The sequence below is a fragment of the Plecotus auritus genome (genome assembly GCF_963455305.1).
Source record: "Plecotus auritus genome assembly, chromosome: 2".
Lineage (NCBI taxonomy): Eukaryota > Metazoa > Chordata > Mammalia > Chiroptera > Vespertilionidae > Plecotus > Plecotus auritus.
The window spans coordinates 169,616,013-169,637,281 of record NC_137771.1 but is presented as its reverse complement, the minus strand read 5'-3'; the positions used below and the strand labels follow the sequence as shown (position 1 = coordinate 169,637,281).

The window sequence follows — 21,269 nt, the reverse complement described above, 5'->3', positions numbered from 1 at the left end:
TAATTAATTAATTTATTTATTTATTTATTTATTTATTTTAGAGAGAGAGAGAAACATCAATGTGAAAGTAAAACATCGATCGGTTGCATCCTGTATGCACCCTGACCAGGGATCGAACCCACAGTCTCTATATGTGCCCTGACTGGGAATCAAACCTGAAACCTTTTGGTACTCGGGACGCCACTCCAACCGATTGAGCCACCCTGCCAGGGCTCAGCCAAACAGTATTACCACTCTGAGGATCCTTTGATGCTGTCATATTTAACTGTGGTCTTACTCAGCAGTGGCCTGTGTTCATCATCAAGCTCTCTTGTATTTGCCCTTGTGGGTAAAAATGTTCACCACCAAATGACATTTTCCAAGTCTTTTATTCAAAAAGCAGATAAGTGACATATTTCTCTTGACTGGGGATAACTTAACATTTACTGACTGGATCATTATACCTTGATTCAATGCACCCTGATAGTCAGCCTTGCCCTAAGTTAACCAAACCACTGGAGGAACAGCAATAAGAGAGCGGGCCTCTCCTTTTTTATTTCTTACATTCATGGTCAAGCCCTAGTTGAGATGCCAGTGCCCAATCCCCTTACAAAACAAAGAACAACAGCAAGAGAAATGTCAAGTTGTCTATGTTAATGAAGCAGCCACTGTGGCCCTCTCAACCACCTACCTCTACTTGAAGTGCAGGTGCTGTTCCCTGTGGCCAGGGAAGAGCGACCCCTGGTGTCGGAGTGCACCATCTGCACAGGCTTTGCCTAGCATCAGCTGACCTCAGCCTACAGAGCTTCAAATGAAAACTAGGATAGAAACCAGAGCCAGAAGGAAAAAGTGAAGGAAATATAAAAGCAGTTCGCAGATTAGCTGAGCTGTTCCTGGTTTAGTAACATTCATCTGGAGGCCATGTTCTGTCATGAGAAGAACAGAGGGCTTGATGACACAGGGACCTGATTCTGCTGGCTCTGAGGCCGTTACTTAGGTGACCGACCTTAGGCAAGGAAGCTGCTTGCACTCTGAGCATCAGTTTCCTCAGCTTTAAAATGGGGATATAATTCTTATCTCACAGGATTGGATGGGGAATAAAATTAGTACTGTATATGAAAGCATCTATTACACTATCTGGTACAAGCTAAGTGCTCAAAAAGCAGTGTTTGAGCCTGAAATTTACCTAGGGAAAAGTTAAAAAAGAAACTTTCCTTTATCGTCCAACAGATACTGAGTTAGCAGATTAGCATTATAGTTCATTCCTTTGTTGAGCGTATTTGATTTAAATCATCAAAAGCTAGGCTGCCAAAGAAAATGTGCCATTTAATAATCTTAGAATTCACTTCATCTTAACATAACAGAGAGTTTCACACTAAAAATGTAGCAGGCATTATCCTACTGTTTCCACTGGGACAAAATGTGCACCAATGAGAAGCTGTAAGAAGGCAGATTTGGATTCAACAGCAAAAGGACCAACTGGGGCCAGGCCTGCTGTGCTGCCCAACTCCAGGGGACACGATCCACCTACACAACAAGGCAGACCACAGCCCTGGGCTGTGCAGGGCCCAGCTGCACTGCAGTCCCAGAGCCCCAACAGGAGTCCCTGTGTCATGGGCTGGCTCATGAAATACCAAGTTCCCTATCACGGAATCTGTTCAATTTAAGGCAACATGACAATAAGTCAAGGATGTAGAAGAAATGGTTCCTGCTTGGATAGGAGTCTGACTAGACCTTTTCAGTCTTTTCATTCATTTGTTTTTTTGTTAATCCTCACCCAACCAGGGCCTGGGCCGGGGAGAAGCCTGCAACCAAGGCACTTGCCCTTGTCTTGAATCAAACCCAGGACCCTTTGGTCAGCAGGCTGATGCTCTATCCACTGAGCCAAACCAACTAGAGCGACCTTTTTACTCTTAATTCGTTTATGAAACATTTCTGGAAAATTCACTGGACTTCAGACCTCAGTCCAGGGATAAAATAAATTGAATAAGACACCATCTCTGCCCCAGCAAAGACGGCAGTTCACTCAGTACGTTGTGCTCCCCACAGTAATATGGCATCCTGACATGGTAACAGCTGCCCCCTTCAGTGGCAGCTGAAATTGCATAGCTGTGCCCTCGGCTTTTAAGATTAAAGCTTTCCTTCCCTTCCTAGAAATAGAAACCTGTACTCCTCTTCTGCAGCTTTGATGTCCATGGTTGTGGACACACAGTTGTAACTAAATTAATTTAAATTCTCAAATTTATTGATTTCAAGAAAAGGTCACTGCAGTTATGAAAGCGAAGCTCAAGAAAGTCTGATTTCAGTGACAAGGATCCTTTGATCTTAGAATAAGCGGTTAAGAGAAAAAAAATCTAAAACGTGTTTTACGTAGTATAGATCAGCAATTTTCAACTGGTGTGCTGCAATACTTTTTAGAACATGCAATACCTGACTAGTCAGGGACACTGATCTCATTTCCCTTAGATTGTCAAGTTAAAAAATGACAACAGCCACCCAGCTGATGTGGCTCAATCGTTGAGCATCAACCAGGAAGTCACGGTGGTTCGATTCCTGGTCGAAGCACATGCCAGGTTGCAGGTTCAATCCCCAGTGTGGGGTGTGCAGGAGGTAGGCTGATCAATGATTCTCTCTCATCATTGATGTTTCTCTCTCTCTCTCTCTCTCTCTGCCGCTTCCCCTCTACCTCCCTCTTTGAAATCAACAAAAATATATTTTTTAATGACAATAGCCAACACTATAGCTACTGGTGTGAATGAATAAAAATTATACAGGTGTTTTTTTTTTTTGTCAGATTGGCAAAAAATATATTTTTGGTATGTCATAGAATTTTAGTAATTAGTTTATGTGTGCCATGCGATGAAAAGGGTTGAAAATCGCTTGTGTAGATAAATAATGTCTTCAGTGAAGGATACCAAAATGTTATTTTTTAAAAGTAATGAGGTATTCTGGGTAAGCCTGGTAGTCATAAAATACCACAAATAAATTTGGTTTGCTCACATTATCTGTGACAGTATCATACAGGTCAAGGGGATTTTGAGGATTCTTTGGAGGAGGCTCAAGTAATGAATGATTTCCACGTGCGTACAATCCAGTAAGCACGCGCACATAATACATATGCTTTTTCCCATTTGCGTCTGGTCTGGAGTAAGTATCATTGGCAGAATAAAGGGCATGGACAGCAAAGTAGGTTCCCTTTCCGTATGCCACAGCTGTGAAAAGAAAAACAACATTTTTAAGAATTTCAATTTGTCTATAATTTGATGTATTGACTCAATATGTCAAATAATGTTAATATAATGTTCAGTTCTCTCTAAAACCTCTTTAAAAAATTGTGTGTGTTTTAATTTTAAAAAATCATTCCTCCACCTCAAAGGGCCAGTCAGTCCCTCTGGGATGAAACTTAGTGAGTCTGACCTGAAACGCTGGCTGCACCCTGGCCATGAACCCTGAGGGAACACAGTGCAATCCGCGGGATCCCTGAGCCAGCTTGGCTTCTCATGGCTGACTTCTTTGGAGCAGCCACATAACTCTCTTACTTACCATTCTTTCCTGCATAACTGCGGTTAAAGCCATGTTGATTGACATGTGGCAAGGAGACAGCATCTGTCCCATGGAAGAGCAGCTTCTCATTTTGTATATGGCCATTCTTATCATCCATGGTTTTTTTCTTTGTCTGGTAGTGCTGCCAGAGACTTGGATTCTGGATTCTCTCAATCTGCAAATCAATAAGGAAAAATATCTGTCTGTGCCAAGTGCCTGTGGCAAGATACAGCAAATGAAACATGATCCTTATTTTTATTTTAAAAATATTTTTATTGATTTCAGAGAGGAAGGGAAAGGAAGAGTGAGAGAGAAACATCAATGATGAGAGGGAATCATTGAAACGGCTGCCTCCTGCACGCCCCCTACTGGGGACTGAGCCCACAACCCAGGCATGTGCCCTTTATCAGAATCGAACCTGGGCAGGCCCACACTCCATCCTCTGAGCCAAACCAGCCAGGGCACTATTTTTTCTTTTACTAGTAATCCTCACCCAAGGATATGTTTAGAGAGAGGAAGGGGAAAGAGGTAGAGATGGAGATAGAGACAGAGATAGAGAGAGGCAACGATGTGAGAAACATCCATCTATTACCTCCCATATGTGCCCAAACAAGACTCAAACCCACAACCTAGATATGTGCCCTGACCAGGAATCAAACCCAAAACCTTTTGGTGTTCCAGATGGCACTCCAACCAACTGAGCCACCTGGCCTGGACATGATCCTATTTTTTATCAGTAAAAATTACTGTAAACAGCGAATTCAATGCCTGATGGCAGCTCTCTGCATTCAGAAATCTTTTTACATCCAGTGCTTCACAAATCAGGCTTTGGGGAAAAAATTGTTTTAATTTTTAACATCTTTTCTGCACCACATGCAGCAAGCAATATTTAGGATCTTGGACGACCAAGGCAGCTCAACTCCTGCTTCTTACTTTCACTGTAATCACTGCTCCTGTTGCAGTCTACCCCACTTCGTCCCTTTGCCTCTCTCCTCTTCAGTCCTTTTAAGGTACTGGTTTACCTAGCCAAGGTCTAACCACAGAGAAGCACTAGAGTGTCTAGGCAAGAAGGAAATTAATTAATGGAAATTAATCTCTCATCCATTAGAAGAGTGGGGCATGAATCCTGGAGGCAGGGAACCTGGCTGTAGACCAAAGTGGCCATGCTTGGAACCTGGTATTGGGCTGGGTCGTCTTGCTCCTCATGGGAATCCTCCTCAACCACGATATCCCTTCCAATGAAAAGCATGCCACACAGGGGTGTCAGACCAGCCCATTCTGCACCTCACCCCTCCTACCAGTCCCAATGTGCTTTCTTCTTTAATTCTCTAGCTGTAGGACTTCCATTCAGCCAGATTTCAGGTGGTTCTGAATGATGGTTCTGTTTTTCAGTTGTAATTTTGATGTGGTTGTGGGAGGATGCAAGTGCCAGCGTTTTACTTTGCCACTATCTCTCTGGTTTATATCTCTTAGGACATTCCATATCTTTTTGAATTATTATGTGCTTAACTACATGAGTAAACAGAATGGGAGAGAGTACCACAATTGGGGCCAAAAGGCACTGGCACCCTTGTGTTGGCAGTAGAAGGGTGACAACATAATGGAGGAAATCAGGATTCCAGGCCAGGGCAGTAAATAGCAATGTAGTCTGGCTGCACAGCACAGGGAGGCTAGGCTGAGAACTAGGCCTCTGAAGTCTGGAGCGATGCTAAGACTTTGGTGCTCTCCAGTCATTTAACATATAAATGCACTTGTCCCAGGTTCACTCTCATTGGACCAAATCTCTTGGGAGAAGCAGCTGGAGTTCATCAGAGCATCCCCTCACATTGGTGTTTGAGGCATGCCCCCAGTTCTGAAGAGCAGTTGTGGCAGTGCAAATAGAAAGTAAAAAGAAAATTTGCAAAGAAAGGAATTGTATACCTTACTGGCATACTCATTATTATGGATGAAGAGAAGGAACTCAAAAATCTCTAGCTTTGGGAGGGTCAATCGCGGAAAAAGGAGACATATGTAAAACTTTAGACAATAAAAAAACTTTCTATCTTTACTCAGGGAGTGGTGGAACCAAGGTCAGAAAAGAGAAGGAAGGGGAAGATAATTACTTAGAGAAGATGAGTTAGGTTTTAGGAAGTTGATTTAGCAGATAGATAATCAAGTGGAGATATTTTTATTCTACTGTGAATATGTTCTAGAGCTAGAGTCAAAATTCCAGGTTGGTGATATGTTGATTTGAGAGCTATTTACATTGACATAATAGCTGCATCCATAAAGGTAAAAACATTCCCTGGTGAAGTGCAGAGTCAGAAGACCAAAGTATAAACCCTGTGCGTAAAGCTAGAATGAGGGATTTGGAGGAGAAACAGATACCAGTGATAATGAAAAGAAAATTAATTAATAAAGAAAAAAACATCAAAATATTATTGCCATAGAAGTCAAGAAAGAAAACAAATTTCAAATAGCAATATTAATTTTTAAGAGTAGGAGATGCCAAAATACTAGTAAATGAGATGAATAGTGAAAGGACTAGTGGGTTTACTAAGGAAGCAAGCAGTGTTGGCCTGTGAACAGTGGAGCAAAGGCACATAACCCAACCCTGAGGAGCCTTCCTGGTCTCTCTGTGGTGGTTTGCTTCTTATCAACTTCAACTTTGAAGCTGTATCTTTGAATTTTAATTAGCTTGCTTCACAAAGAAAATATATGTCTTTAGTATACTAATATCATATTGCAATCTATTATCTACATTATAAAAGGCCAGGGGCCATCACATCCTAAATGACCAGACAGATGACCAGTCACCAGGTAGGCAGGGAGGCAGGGGATGGGTGGGATAGTGCAGGGGGAGTGCAGGGGGGGCAAGGCGGGTGCAGCGAGATCGTTAGCCTCTGGCCTGGGGCGGGGCGGAGGCCTAATGACCTTGCCGCTGCCTCAGTGGCTACGGATCAGGCCCGGAGAGACAGGCAGGACCTGATCCACAGCCACCGCAGCTACTGGAGAGGCCCGGAGAGAGAGAGAGAGGCAAGGGCTGATCAGCAGCTGCTGAGGAAGCTGTGGATCAGAGCCGGAGAGAGGCCGGGAGATAGGCCCGGAGACGCTGACTAGCATAGAAACCAACCAGTCAGAACCTAATCTGGGTGAACTGCGAAGGCAGAACCTAAGGTGGGGGCTGAGGAAGGGTTTTAAGGGCAATAGCTGTTTGGTGTAAGGTGTAAGAAAGAGGTTCAATTTTTAATGACCAGTTTGGCAGTTACTGAGTGGCCAGAATATTATGATCTCTGAACGCATAATAATCTGGCCACTCAGTGTATATCTTATATAATAAAAGGCTTCGGCCAGCAGGCAGGCCAGCCAACCATGTCCCCTCTCCCTGACCAGGCTGGCCAGACCCCACCCATGCACAAATTCAAGCACCGGGCCTCTAATATATATACATATAGTGCATGTGGCTGGCTATCAGTCCAGATATAGGGATTATGTATTTTTGTCTGCCAAGAGCATCTCTTCCTGCTGAAAAATGCTTTCTCTCCCTCCCCCATCTAAGCAATCCTATCCTATATAATCTATTTATATTAATAAAAGGGCAATATGCTAATTAGACCCGGTCGACTGGCCATCTTCTGGACGTCCAAATTCCTTCCAGAAAAAGCTGTGGTGGTGGGGGCCATGGCAGAGGCAGTTAGGGGCGATTCGGCCGGCAGGGGAGGGCAGTTGGGGGCAAGATCAGGCTGACAGGGGAGGGCAGTTGGGGGCAGATCTGGCTGGCAGGGGAGGGCAGTTGGGTGCGAGATCAGGCCAGCAGGTGAGGGCAGTAGGGGATGACCAGGCCTGCAGTGGGGGGCAGTTGGGGCAAGATCATGCCAGCAAGGGAGGGCCGTTGGGGGCAAGATGAAGCCGGCAGGGGCAGGGAGTTTGGGGTAATCAGGAAGGCAGGCAGGTGAGTGGTTAGGAGCCAGCGGTCCCAGATTGCAAGAGGGATGTCCAATTGGAGAGGGTGCAGGCTGGGCTGAGGGAACCCCCCTGTGCACAAATTTTGTGCACCAGGCCTCTAGTCTTGTAATAACTGACTCAAAAATCTCAGTCTTAATGTCTCAGGAATTTGGGGGAGATGAGTAAAATCTAGAATTTAAAATCTAATTATCATGAAATATTCTAATTCTGGGTTAAAAATATGTTAGGAAGTAAATATAAGTATATTATTCCAGGAACACAATACCCCTTATTTCCACCATTAAGAAACTCCATGTCATCAGAATGCTTACCTTCTCTATCTTGAATTGTGAGCAGGTACGATTGAAGGCATCTGCCACTTTTCTGTATTCTGGTTGACCAGGCTGTAGCTCAACCAGACAGACACGCTGCTGCTTCATATCACTCCAGTGTCCAGGGATCTCAACTGCAAAGTAGACATTTGAGGACACTCTGCACCCGGGAAGGCTCATCTACACAGTCCCCCTCCCTGGTATGCTTCAAAAAACCGAATAGCATGTGTGTTCTGGTTTTACAATCTCCTGTTTCAATGTATTCAATACATTTCTTATATTTCTGGGAGAATGTTTTTCAAAGCGTAGACCACAGACCACCACAGAACCAACTGTAATGCTGAAAACACACACACACACACACACACACACACACACACATCTATCAAATCAAAATCACTCAGGGGTGGAACCTGTGTGCCTACATCTTTACAAGTTTTGATCATGCCCAGATTTGAAAACTGCTGGTGTAGTGTGACTGGACTGCATGTTCTGCTCAGTCTCTAATCTGTCATAATTCAGTAATTTAACAATCAATTATTTCCCTATGAGTTTTAGATAATCACTATTGTCTTGTTTATAACTGCATGGATTTTTGCTAGAACTCCCACCACAAGGCCATCCACATGGGTGCTTTCATTATTCTCCACAACACCCTTAAGAGTTGAGTGGGTAGTGGGTTTTGCTATGTGGCAGTTTGTGGTGGCAGCTCCATCTCCACTTCTGCTAAACAACGTTTTATTCTTGAGTTCTCATTGCTCCAGGGTTGGTCAGGGTGTGAGGAATTCATTCGCACTGATCTCCCAAAAGATGAAGAGAAGGTACTGAAAGGGAAGCCATTTTTACTAGTTTTCAGTGGGGGGACTTCTGCGGTTTGAAGTCAGTCTCACCTCTATACGAGACAAGCATTCCCTTCTTGGAAGCAGATCCAGTCATAGAATCTGAGGCTGCTTGCTATGTGTGTGTCTAGGAACTTTATTCTCAGGGCAGAGGAGGAAGTGACTTCTGGGAGATCCTGCAGGCTCGGGAGCCTCTCTGGGTACCAATCACAGAGGCAGAGAGTGCCCACTTTCTGACCAGGCTGTCTTCTCCCTTTTGTTCTAAATAAAACCTTGGGCCACTTTTCTTTAAAGCCCGTGGCTGTCCCTCTCCTGACTGGAGCAGCCATTACCTCCCAGAAGAAGTGTCTCTAGGGAGCTTGTGAACTACAAAAAGGCAAGGAATGGCTATGTTACCACTAAGATGGTCATCCTCAGGATGTTGGGCTCACCCAGGCTGTATTTTCCCGACCTTAATGTAAACTCCCTAAGTTTTCTATCTTAATACGTAAGAGTCACTTGAATTTTATCGACTTGATTACAATTTTGATAGACATACAAAATACTGTTAAGCCCAAAGTAAGTGTAAAATAGTGGAAAACAAGCATGAAAGTTTGACTCACCTTGCGGTTTCGTGATGCGCTGAATTTGTAAACTGTGTCCGTTTGCACCTGTAGCAATGCATGTTTTCAAGTCCACTGTGTAGTTCTGATTATTAATTTGGACATCAACTGTTTTTCCCTGTTTTTTTCTTGCCTCCTCCAACTTCATATTGGAAAATTTGTCAAAACTACGAAAAGTGTTATTGTCGTCATATTGCCATTCTACAAAGTCAGTGATACAATCTGCTCTGGATTCCTGCTCTTTGGCTGATCTAACTGTCTTGATCATTTCCTCTACTGCATTTCTAGCCTGTTCCACATCTCTGCTAATTCCTGAAACCTTAATCAAAGGTTTCTGATGGTCCAAGTCCACGATAATATTCAAGTCCTTCTGCAGCTTATTCAATTCCTGATATTCGCTTTCATCAAAGTCTTTGATACATTCCTCTTCACTGGTGTAAAGACTCTGTTCCTTTTCCAGCAGATTCTGTAGGCAGGAGAGGGCGTTTTCTACACATGTTGCATTTTCACCACACACCTGAAAAATTGCTGATTCCGTTTTCTTCTCCAAAACCAAAGGCTTTCGTCTGGGGGGAGGTTGCTTTGAGAAGCCCAAAAATGCTAAAAAAAGGAACACAAGAGAATGCAACAATTGTTTTGGATTTAAAAAGAAAAACAAATATTTAGCCATTAGCTGTTTCTCCCTTTCTTTCTCCTTTCCTCCATCCCTCCCTTCTTTCCTTCTTTCTTCTTTTATAGTCGCTGTGCTACATATCGAATTTCTAGGACTTATTCATCTTATAATTGGAAGTGTGTACCTTTTGAGCACCTTCACCCATTTGCCCACCTCCCACCACCCCACTTCTGGCAACCACCAATCTGTTCTCTGTATCTGAATTCAGGTTTTTTTAGATTCCACATATTAGATTTATTATACATTATTTGTCTTTCTCTGTCTGACATTTCATTTAGCATAATGCCCTTAAGGACCATCCATGTTGGTGCAAATGCCAGGATTTCCTTTTTTATGACTGAATAATATTCCATCACCAATGCAGGATTAGGCCAAAGGAGGTTTACAGTTGCTCATATGGAAAATAATACCATAATTTATAAGTAATAATGCAAGAATAAACTTCAGTTTCACATACTCACAGCTATAAACCTATTTTTGCCCCACCATATATGTACCACATCTTCTTTATCCATTTATTTTGCCAATGGACAGTATGTTGTTTCCATGTCTTGGCTATTTCAATAATGCTTCAATGAACATGGGGGAGCAGATATCTTTTAGAGATGATGATTTCATTTCCTTCAGATAAATACCCAGAAGTGTAACTACCGGATCAAGTGTTAGTTATATTTTTAAATTTTTTAGGAACCTCCTACTATTTCCCATCGTGGCTGTTACCAGTTTACATGCCCAGTGCACAAGGATTCCCTTTACTCCACATTTTTGTCAACATTTATTTCTTGTCTTTTCCATAATAGCATTCTAACAGGTCTGAGGTGATATCTCATTATTATTTTGATTTGCATTTCCCTGATGATTAGTGATGCTAACCCCCTTTACATGTACCTGTTGGCCAATTGTATATCTTTTTTGGAAAAAATATGTCTATTCATATCCTCTGCAAATTTTTTAATTGGATTGCTTGGGTTTTTTCATTGAGTTGCATCAGTTTTTTATATGTATTTTATATTAACCCCTAATCAGATACATGACTTGCAAATAGTTTCTTCCATTCAGTAGGTTGATGGTTTCCTTTGCTCTACAGAAGCTTTTTTGTTTGATATATTCGCACTTGTTTATCTTTGCTTTTGGTGTGTGTGTTTTTGGTGTCAAATCCAAAAAATTATTGTTAAGAAGCTTATTCCTTATGTATTCTTTTGGAAGGTTTACAGTTTTAGATCGTACATTCAAGTCTTTAATCTATTTTGAGTGGATTTTTGTAAGTGGTGTAAGATAGTGGACAGTTTCATTCTTTTGCATGGCTGTCCAGTTTAAAAAACACCATTTATTTTAGCATATGTGCTACTGAAGTGAGTGCCCAACACTATTTTTTAAACAGACTACCTTTCCTCATTGTATATTCTTAGCTCCTTTGTTGTAAATTAATTGAACATATATGCATGGATTTATTTCTAGGTTCTCTATTCTCTTCCATTGATCTATGTGTCTGTTTTTTTACCAATACCCTACTGTTTTGATTATTACAGCTTTGAAATATATTTTCAAATCAGGAATCGTGATGCTTCTAACTTCATTATTCTTTAAAGAGAGTGTTTTTTTTTTTGTTTTTTTTTTTTTTTTGCTATTTTGGGGTCTTTTGTGATTCCATACATTCTTTGCAATTGTTTGTTGTATTTCTGAGAAAATTCCATTGGAATTTAGCACTGAATCTAGATTGCTTTACAAAGTATGGATAGTTTAACAATACTAATTCTTATAATACATGAGCAAGATAAATAAGTACCAAGAATATAATGTACAGCATGATGACTATAGTTAACACACCTGTATGATATATATGAAAGCTGTTAATTCTAAGAGTTCTCATCATAAGGAAAAAAAATCATTTTGCTTTCTCATTTTAAGAGATGTATGAGAATGATGGATACTAACTAAACATAGTGCAGTAACATATGTAAAGTCAAACCATTATGCAGTACACTCTAACTGTGACGTATGTCAATTATATCTCAATAAACCAGGGGAAGCCAATAAACTACTACAAAAAATAATGTAGAATTTTAGCTATTTCTCATGTGACCTCAATATTAGGAACATGCATTTCATAAAAATCAACAACTCACATGCAATTTTAGACATTATAGACTGTGAGGGAGCCTGGGAGCCTTCTCTTTTTTTCATGTTGGCACAAAAAACATCCATTATTTGAGGCTGAAAGATAACAACTTTAACTTTTTTCACAGACCGGACAAGTCCTTTCTGGATAAAGTCTTCAATGGCATCCATTATGGCTTCAGCAACCTTATCTGGGTCTTGTTGAGCACTTCCTGGAAAGGCAAATAAAAATGACTAGAAAAATAAAGATCCAATTGGAAAGGGCTGAGGAATAAATTAGGGATTCCAATTCTCAGAGAATGACCACACACCCCAAAGTTTTCATCTCCATGGACCTTTCTAACAATCCATCAGCAAACACTTTTGAAGCCCTAGATGCAGTGGAGAGTTCTTGTTCCAGGATGTCAGGAAGCCAACAGCCCAACAATGAAAAAAGGAAATCTAACTTTCGAGGTCTGATGTTCATATCTGCTCTATTGAGCGGATCCCAGCTCATTGTGTTTCTCTGTGTTACAAAGCAGAGTTCATCTTTCTTGGCTCTCTAGTGTTCTCAAAATATCCAAAGTGAAAGATACTAATACATATTAAAATATCATGCTCTTTAAAGACAACTGCAGGGGAGAAACCAAGATGGCGGCATAGGTAAGCACCTAAACTGCTGCCTCGCACAACAATTTCAAAACTACAACTAAAAGACAGAACGGACACCATCCAGAACCATAGGAAGGCTGGCTGAGTGAAAATTCTACAACTAGAAGGAAAGAGAAAAGCTCACAGAGAATTGGAGGTATGGCAAAGGGTCTTTGTGCGTGCAGAGAGGAAGGGCGGCTGAGAGCCTGGCTGACTTTCTCTGGCGGAAGGGGGAAGGAAGCCTCCGACCCCACTGAACCCCAGTTCTGACTGCATTGAACCCCAGTCCCGGGCGAAACCCCGTGGACCCAGGCTCATAAAGGGGGAGTCTGGACTGTCAGGTAGAGAGAAAGGCACCTGGAGACTCGGAGACCCGGGGGAGACCCGGGGAGCCTGGGCGGGCAGGAGTCTGGAGGCGCGCGCGCCAGTGTGCATAAAGGCTGCGGAGGTTGCCACAGGCTTTCCCTAGCAGAAGGGAGTCGGAAGCACCTGATTGCACAGAACCCCAGTTCTGACTGCACTGAACCCCAGTTCCAGGTAAGCCCCTGGGGACCCACGCTCTTGTGGGGGGAGTCTGGACTCTTGGGCGGAGACTCGGGAGCCGGTGAAGGCAGAGGTCTGGGTGCATGCACGTGCAAGGGCAAGGCTGACTGGAAGCCAAGACTGTCTGCTCCGCCCTGAGACTCCACCCCATCCAAGCTGAGCACAGAGGCTATTGCAATTTGGCAAGTCTAATCCTATAAGGCTGTCTCCAGCAACGAACTTCTCCCAGCATAGACACAGCTGATCCTCACAGCCAATTGGCCTAGAGGTCAATTCCTCCCAGTGATACCAACAACAATCAAGACTTAACTACAACAAGGCTGTACACACAGTCCACAAAGGGGTGCACCAAGAGTGGCCACCTCAGGTGAACTGGGGAGGCCGACCCACTGGGCCGTATAGGAAACCTAGCACACAAATCTACCCTACTAACTCAGGGAATCAGTGAAAATGCGGCATCAAAGAAACATCACAAATGAAAGAAATGGAGGAAAACAAACGACTGGATACAGAATTCAAAACCACGGTTATAAGGCTTTTCAAGAATATCCTAGAAAAGGCCGATAAATATAACAAGACCCTCAAAGATATGAAAAAGGACCAACTAGAAATTAAACATACACTGACTGAAATAAAAAATATTATACAGAGACCCAACAACAGACTAGAGGAACACAAGAATCAAGTCAAAGAATTGAAATACAAAGAAGCAAAAAACACTCAACCGAAAAAGCAAAAAGCAAAAAAAAATCCAAAAAGTTGAAGATAGGGTAAGAAGCCTCAGGGACAACTTCAAGCGTACCAACATCAGAATTATGGGGGTGCCAGAAGAAGAGAGAGAGCAAGATACTTAAAACCTATTTGAAGAAATAATGATTGAAAACTTCCCCCACCTGGTGAAAGAAATAGACTTACAAGTCCAGGAAGTGCACAGAACCCCAAACAAAAGGAATACAAAGGGGACCACACCAAGACACATCATAATTATAATGCCAAGAGCAAAAGACAAAGAGAGAATCTTAAAAGCAGTAAGAGAAAAATAGTTAATTACCTACAAGGAAGCACCCATACGATTGTCAGCTGATTTCTTTTTTTTTTTTAATATATATTTTATTGATTTTTATAGAGAGGATGGGACAGGGATAGAGAGTTAGAAACATTGATGAGAGAGGAACATCGATCAGCTGCCTCCTGCACACCCCCTACTGGGGATGTGCCCGCAACCAAGGTACATGCCCTTGACCGGAATTGAACCTGGGGCCCTTCAGTCCGCAGGCCGACGCTCTATCCTTTGAGCCAAACCAGTTAGGGCCGTCAGCTGATTTCTCAACACAAACTATGCAGGCCAGACGGGAGTGGCAAGAAATTTTCAATGTGATGAATAGCAAGAACCTACAACCAAGATTACTCTACCTGGCAAAGCTATCATTCAGAATTGAAGGGCAGATAAAGAGCTTCACAGATAAGAAAAAGCTAAAGGAGTTCATCACCACCAAACCAGTATTATATGAAATGCTGAAAGGTATTCTTAAAGAAGAGGAAGAAGAAAAAAGTAAAGATAAAAATTATGAACAACAAATACATATCTACCAACAAGTGAACCTAAAAATCAAGTGAATTAAAAACATGAGGAAGAGAATAATCTGGTGAATATAATAGAATCAGGGGCATAGAAAGGGAGTGGACTGATAATTCTCAGGGGGAAAGGGGTATGGGGGGACTCAGGAAGAGATTGGACAAAAATCATACACCTATGGATGAGGACAGTGGGGGGCAGGTAAGGAGAGAAGTTGGGGTGGGAATCGGGTAGAGGAGAGCTATGGGGGGGGGGAGGAGAAACAATTGTAATAATCTGAATAAAGATTTATTTAAAAAAATAAATAAATAAAGACAACTGCAATTTTCTTTTTTTCTTTTTCTTTTTTTTTTTTTTGCTTTATCATCACATGTGACCTTTTTCTTTGGGTATTTGATTTATGCTAAGATAATTTTGTAAGACACCTAGAGCTCTAAGCTATTTGTTATCATCTATACTTTTTTGCATGCAAGTTATCCTTAAACCTCCAGGAAGTCTTTCTTCCCACACTTGGTGAGATTTTAGCTGATTAGCAGGATTGAAGGTTGCCACCTGAGCGGGTCATCTCCTAAATAAGCATGCTCCATACTTTTTTTCCCTCCAGCTTAATGCCTTGGTAAGATCACGACAAGTTCCTTGAAAATTCTCATGAAAAACCATGGAAGCAGTCCCACATGAACAGCAGCTATCACATTGCGGGGGACGGCAGGTAACAATGTAAAAGTCCCCTGACAAACCTCGTGTGATAGAGGAAGGGCCCACAGCTTTATCGCCACTGATGGTGCCCACCATTATCGCAGAAATAAGATAGACGTGGCTCTGTGGACAACTGTGGGAATGTAGACAAACCCCACATAAAACTACCCAAGAAGGTTTGTTCATGTATTTCCTTTTTTGTTTTTAATGAGATGAGCAGGGAAAGAGGGAAATTCTCCTTTGCAAAGCTATGGTTATCTCATGATAGTTAGAAGAATTTAAATAGGAGTGTTTAGATATAGTCACTCACTTTCAACAAATATTTAATGTGTCCCATCAAAAGCTAAATGCTCATCTAGGCACTTAGGACACATGGCATATAATATGAAAAGACGAATGGTGTTCAATAGGTGAAGTATGGAAACTGGGGGAAAGCCTACAACTGTGTAATAGGGCTGTGAGATGTGCAACCTCACCTGGTGTGTTCAGGGAAATAGATCTGTTTTTGAGAAAAATAAGTCTGCAAGGCCTACCATGCCAGTGGTGGGGGGTATAGGAGGCACTGGGGCTGAGAGCCCAGGACTAGATAGGAGGCTATAAAAAAAAGGTTAGGCAAAGACAAGAATTGAATAAAAAGTGGTCAGAGCAAGGAGATATTTAGAAAATAAAGTCAGGAAGACCTAGGGACCAAATGCCTGTATACCTGACCTTTTGTTGAAGTATACATGTACCTTCTTTTGCCACCCGCACACCTTCATGTGTATATCATGGGCACACAGAACTGCGGTCATTTGTTTACATGTCTGTCTCACAATGAGCTAGGTACTTCTTCTGGACTGGTTCCTTTTCATCGGCATCTTTCTATCCTCCAGGCCTCAGCATGCTGCCTGGCACATGGCAGTCACTCAGAAAACATTTAATCAAACTAATTAATAAACTAATAAACATGGGAACCCTCCCTGTCAAACTCAAGTCATAAACACCACTGAGGGAGAAAGCATCCCCATCTGTTTGTCTAGGGACCAGCTCAGGTTGTGATAGAGATAGGTAAAGAAGACAAGCAAGGAGATCCTGCTAATGTGCAGTTATTTGTGCAGAACAACAATGCCATCAGGTCATCAGGTCGATAGAAGAAACAAAAGGTTTGCAGTAACGCAGAAATACTCAAACTTGTATACATATTTGTACAAAACTAAACCAGCCTCATTTCCTTGTTTCTTTTTTGACTCTACTTAGGTACTCCCTTGGGCAGGTCTATGCTAACCCAGGGCCACCTGCTTTTTTGGCCCAAATAAAGTTAAGATAGAAACATAAGACTGGAGCAAAGAGGAAATAGCAAATGGAGACAAAGACTAGACAATCATTAATGGGTGTCTACAAGACGTGACAGGTGATAGATAGGTAGAGATAGATAGAGAGATAGATAGATAGATAGATAGATGATAGATAACATGTTGGCTGATGTGAAAATGAAAAGGATGGGTAAGTTTATTGAGGCTAAACTTTTGGAGGGCCTATCAGGCCAGTGCAGACATTCAAACTTAGATTCCTGTGCAATGGAATGATCAATCCAGTGCCGAGTGGTCCCTCTCTGGAACCGGTCAGCTCCATTCCACTTCAAGCCTGAGGAAATTTGCCTCCGCTAACCAGCTCTCTTAAGGGAGATCAAGCAGAAATTCCTATTCAATGCATACTAATGGAACTCAGATTCCTGGGAAAAGAGCTCAAAAAGCATAACCTTAGTAATAATAAACCCAAAGCCCATCTTTTATATGGAGAATCACTCACTCAATCATTATATAGTTAGAGGAAAACAGGCAAGTTTGAAAGAGGCAAGTAGGCTGAGAAGAGAAAGGTGGTGAGTTGAGTTTCTGACCCATTAGAACCCACTGGGTTAAGGTGATTGAAATGTTTCTGTGCAGAAAAGCCCTAAGGCCAACCTACACAGCCACTGCTCAAGAGGTGAGAGAAGAGGCTTGGCAATGCTCACCGGGGAGTCAGTTTCAGGGATGGGGAAGTCGAAGCACTGATGTTCTCCATGGAGAGGGGATGGAAGGGAAGGTTAAGTACTAAATAATGGGGGATATAGAAGAGATTGAAAAAAGGGAAAGGAACAAGTGAAAGAGAAGGAGGGATAGCCATTCTTTCTCTTTGCTCCTTTCCCTTCCCCTCTCTTCCCCTCCATATTAGAGAGTAGATGTCTTGCTCATTCTCTCAGTGACTGCCTTGGGATGAGGAAGCTGCTCTTACTCAGACTCAGCATCAACTACATTCAGGTCAGCAGGAAATCAAAGGGAAAAGGGACACCTAAGAATTTAGCCTTGGAGGTACGGCAAAGGGTCTTTGTGCACGCAGAGGGAAGGGTGGCTGAGAGCCTGGCTGACTTTCTCTGGCGGAAGGGGGAAGGAAGCCCCCGACTGCACTGAACCCCAGTTCTGACTGCACTGAACCCCAGTTCTGGGCGAGCCCCTGGGGACCCACGCTCTTACGGGGGGAGTCGGGACTCTCGGGCGGAGACTCGGGAGCTGGGGAAGGCAGAAGTCTGAAGGCGCGCGCCTGCCAGTGCGCACAAAGGCAGTGGAGGATGCCACAGGCTTTCCCTAGTGGAAGGGAGTCAGAGCCTCCTGATTGCACTGAGCCCCAGTTCTGACTGCACTGAACCCCAGTTCCAGGCGAGCCCCTGGGGACCCACGCTCTTGTGGGGGGAGTCTGGACTCTCGGGCGGAGACTCGAGCCGGGGAAGGCAGAGTTCTGCCCCTGCGCCCAAGGGCAAGGCTGACTGGAAGCCAAGACTGTCTGCTCCGCCCTGAGACTCCACCCCATCCAAGCCGAGCACAGAGGCTATTGCAATTTGGCAAGTCTAATCCTATAAGGCTGTCTCCAGCAACGAACTTCTCCCAGCATAGACGCAGCTGATCCTTGCAGCCAACTGGCCTGGAGGTCAATTCCTCCCACTGATACCAACAACAATCAAGACTTAACTACAACAAGGCTGTACACACAGTCCACAAAGGGGTGCACCAAGAGTGGCCACCTCAGGTGAACTGGGGAGGCCGACCCACTGGGCCATATAGGAAACCTAGCACACAAATTTACCCTACCAACTGAGGGAAGCAGTGAAAATGCGGCATCAAAAAAACAGATCACAAATGAAACAAAAGGAGGAAAACAAACGACTGGATATAGAATTCAAAACCACGGTTATAAGGCTTTTCAAGAATATCCTAGAAAAGGCCGATAAATATAACGAGACCCTCGAAGATATGAAAAAGGACCAACTAGAAATTAAACATACACTGACTGAAATAAAAAATATTATACAGAGACCCAAAAACAGATTAGAGGAACACAAAAACCAAGTCAAAGAATTGAAATACAAAGAAGCAAAAAACACTCAACCGAAAAAGCAAAAAGCAAAAAACAAAATCCAAAAAGTTGAAGATAGGGTAAGAAGACTCTGGGACAACTTCAAGCGTACCAACATCAGAATTATGGGGGTGCCAGAAGAAGAGAGAGAGCAAGATACTGAAAACCTATTTGAAGAAATAATGACCGAAAACTTCCCCCACCTGGTGAAAGAAATAGACTTACAAGTTCAGGAAGCACACAGAACCCCGTACAAGAGGAATCCAAAGAGGACCACACCAAGACACATCATAATTAAAATGCCAAGAGCAAAAGACAAAGAGAGGATATTAAAAGCAGCAAGAGAAAAACAGTTAATTACCTACAAGGGAGCACCCATATGACTGTCAGCTGATTTCTCAACAGTAACTATGCAGGCCAAAAGGGAGTGGCAAGAAATTTTCAATGTGATGAATAGCAAGAACCTACAACCAAGATTATTCTACCCAGCAAAGCTATCATTCAGAATGGAAGGGCAGATAAAGAGCTTCACAGATAAGAAAAAGCTAAAGGAGTTCATCACCACCAAACCAGAATTATATGAAATGCTGAAAGGTATTCTTAAAGAAGAGGAAGAAGAAAAAAGTAAAGATAAAAATTATGAACAACAAATACATATCTATCAACAAGTGAACCTAAAAATCAAGTGAATTAAAAACATGAGGAAGAGAATAATCTCGTGAATATAATAGAATCAGGGGCATAGAAAGGGAGTGGACTGATAACTCTCAGGGGGAAAGGGGTGTGGGGGGTTCATGAAGAGACTGGACCAAAATCATACACCTATGGATGAGGACAGTGGGGGGAGGTAAGGGCAGAAGGTGGGGTGGGAACCAGATGGAGGGGAGCTATGGGGGGAAATAGGAGAAACAATTGTAATAATCTGAATAAAGATTTATTAAAAAATGCAAAAAATAAATAAATAAAGGTAAATGGTCTAAACATAAAAAAAAAAAAAAAAAGAATTTAGCCTTGAGAGGCTACCAACCTGTCCCAATGGCTGGGAGGCAAATGGTTGAGTGATTCCGTTTTTCACACTCTTGCAAAACACAGGTAACTGATCTCTTGACATCAGCTTCACCAGCAACATGAATAATCTTCTTGCACTTCAGTGCTCCACCATCAGTAATTATATAACCATTGTGGTGCTGTTGAGCTAAGAAACACAAAACAAAAAGATGCAAAATCAGATGCTGAACTTACTGTTTGTTTGCAAAGCAAAATGTCTGCTTTGGCAAATAAAGCATTTTGCGCCAGTAAGAGACTCCTGACATACTACCTCTGATGAATCTTTCTTGCTTACTTTCTCTTTTTAGCCATGATCTCACTTTTCACTCCTCTTCATTTCTAATTCTCTTTGAGTGGAATTCTTTAGTAAAATTTATGATTTTAAGATTAATATGTTGTCTCCCTCTCCAAGCCTCCCACATTCAGCCTTCCACTTATACTTTAGGACCGAAAAGCAGCATTGTTGCCTTACCTAGGCGAGAACATTCTATTTCCACATTTTGTCCAGCCTTTTCCAAAATTGCTTTGGAGACCCCTACATGAGAACATCAACATATTTACAAACATGAGTAAAAAATCAGTACAACACACTTGGATCAGAATGATTGCCTCATTATCTAAATGCTTTCCCCATCATTAAAGGATTCTTACAACCTGGGCATTTCTGATCAAAGGAAGAAAAATTCATGAAATAACTGTTACCAATTAAAGAAACCATGTCAAAATAATATTAAAATTATTAATTCACTAGAGGCCCGGTGCACGAAATTCATGCATGGAAGGGGGTCCCCCAGCCCAGCCTTCACCCTCTCCAATCCAGGACGCCGTGCATAAATCGGCAGTCGGACATCCTTCTCACAATCCTGGACCGCTGGCTCCTAATCACTCACCTGTGTGCCTGCCTGGACACCCCTAACTGCCACCCCCTGCTGGCCTGATCGCCCCTCACTGCCTCTCCCCACCAGCCAGGTCACCCTCAACTGTCCCTCTCTGCCGGCCTGGATGCTCATCACTCCCCACCCCCCGGCACCAATCTGGTCACCAATTACTACCGCCCCTGCTGGCCTCATCACCCCCAAATGCCCCCCCTTATCTCCCCCAACTGCACCCCCAACTGCCGGCCTGGTTGCCCCTCACAGGCCCCCTGCCAGCCTCGTCACCCCATGCATCCTGCTGTTTCATTGTTTGGTTGCTCCTCACTAACCCCCCTGCCACCTTGGTCAACCATGCAGCCTGCTTGTTTAGTCATTTAGTCGTCCCTCACTAACCCCCCTGCCGTTCTGGTCTCCCCACACAGCCTGCTTGTTCAGTTGTTTGGTTGTCCCTCACTAGCCCCTTGCTGGCCTGGTAGCCCCAAGCAGCCTGCTTGTTCAATTGTTTTGTCGTCCCTCACTAACCCGC

At 42.9% G+C, this 21,269-nt stretch overlaps 1 protein-coding gene across 1 annotated transcript in view; it reads right to left on the bottom strand.

Moving 5' to 3' along the window:
• Window positions 1-1,753: 1,753 nt before the first annotated feature.
• LOC308243050 (protein mono-ADP-ribosyltransferase PARP14-like) overlaps window positions 1,754-21,269 on the bottom strand; it is a 76,592-nt gene continuing 57,076 nt past the window's right edge. Inside the window, exons 11-17 of the mRNA XM_080658112.1 lie at window positions 20,341-20,403; window positions 19,845-20,016; window positions 12,019-12,218; window positions 9,220-9,819; window positions 7,779-7,912; window positions 3,523-3,697; window positions 1,754-3,191 (exon numbers count right to left, since the gene is read on the bottom strand). Of these exons, the coding sequence (XP_080514238.1) occupies window positions 2,902-3,191; window positions 3,523-3,697; window positions 7,779-7,912; window positions 9,220-9,819; window positions 12,019-12,218; window positions 19,845-20,016; window positions 20,341-20,403 (1,634 nt within the window). The 3' untranslated portion in view covers window positions 1,754-2,901. The remainder of the gene's footprint in view (window positions 3,192-3,522; window positions 3,698-7,778; window positions 7,913-9,219; window positions 9,820-12,018; window positions 12,219-19,844; window positions 20,017-20,340; window positions 20,404-21,269) is intronic.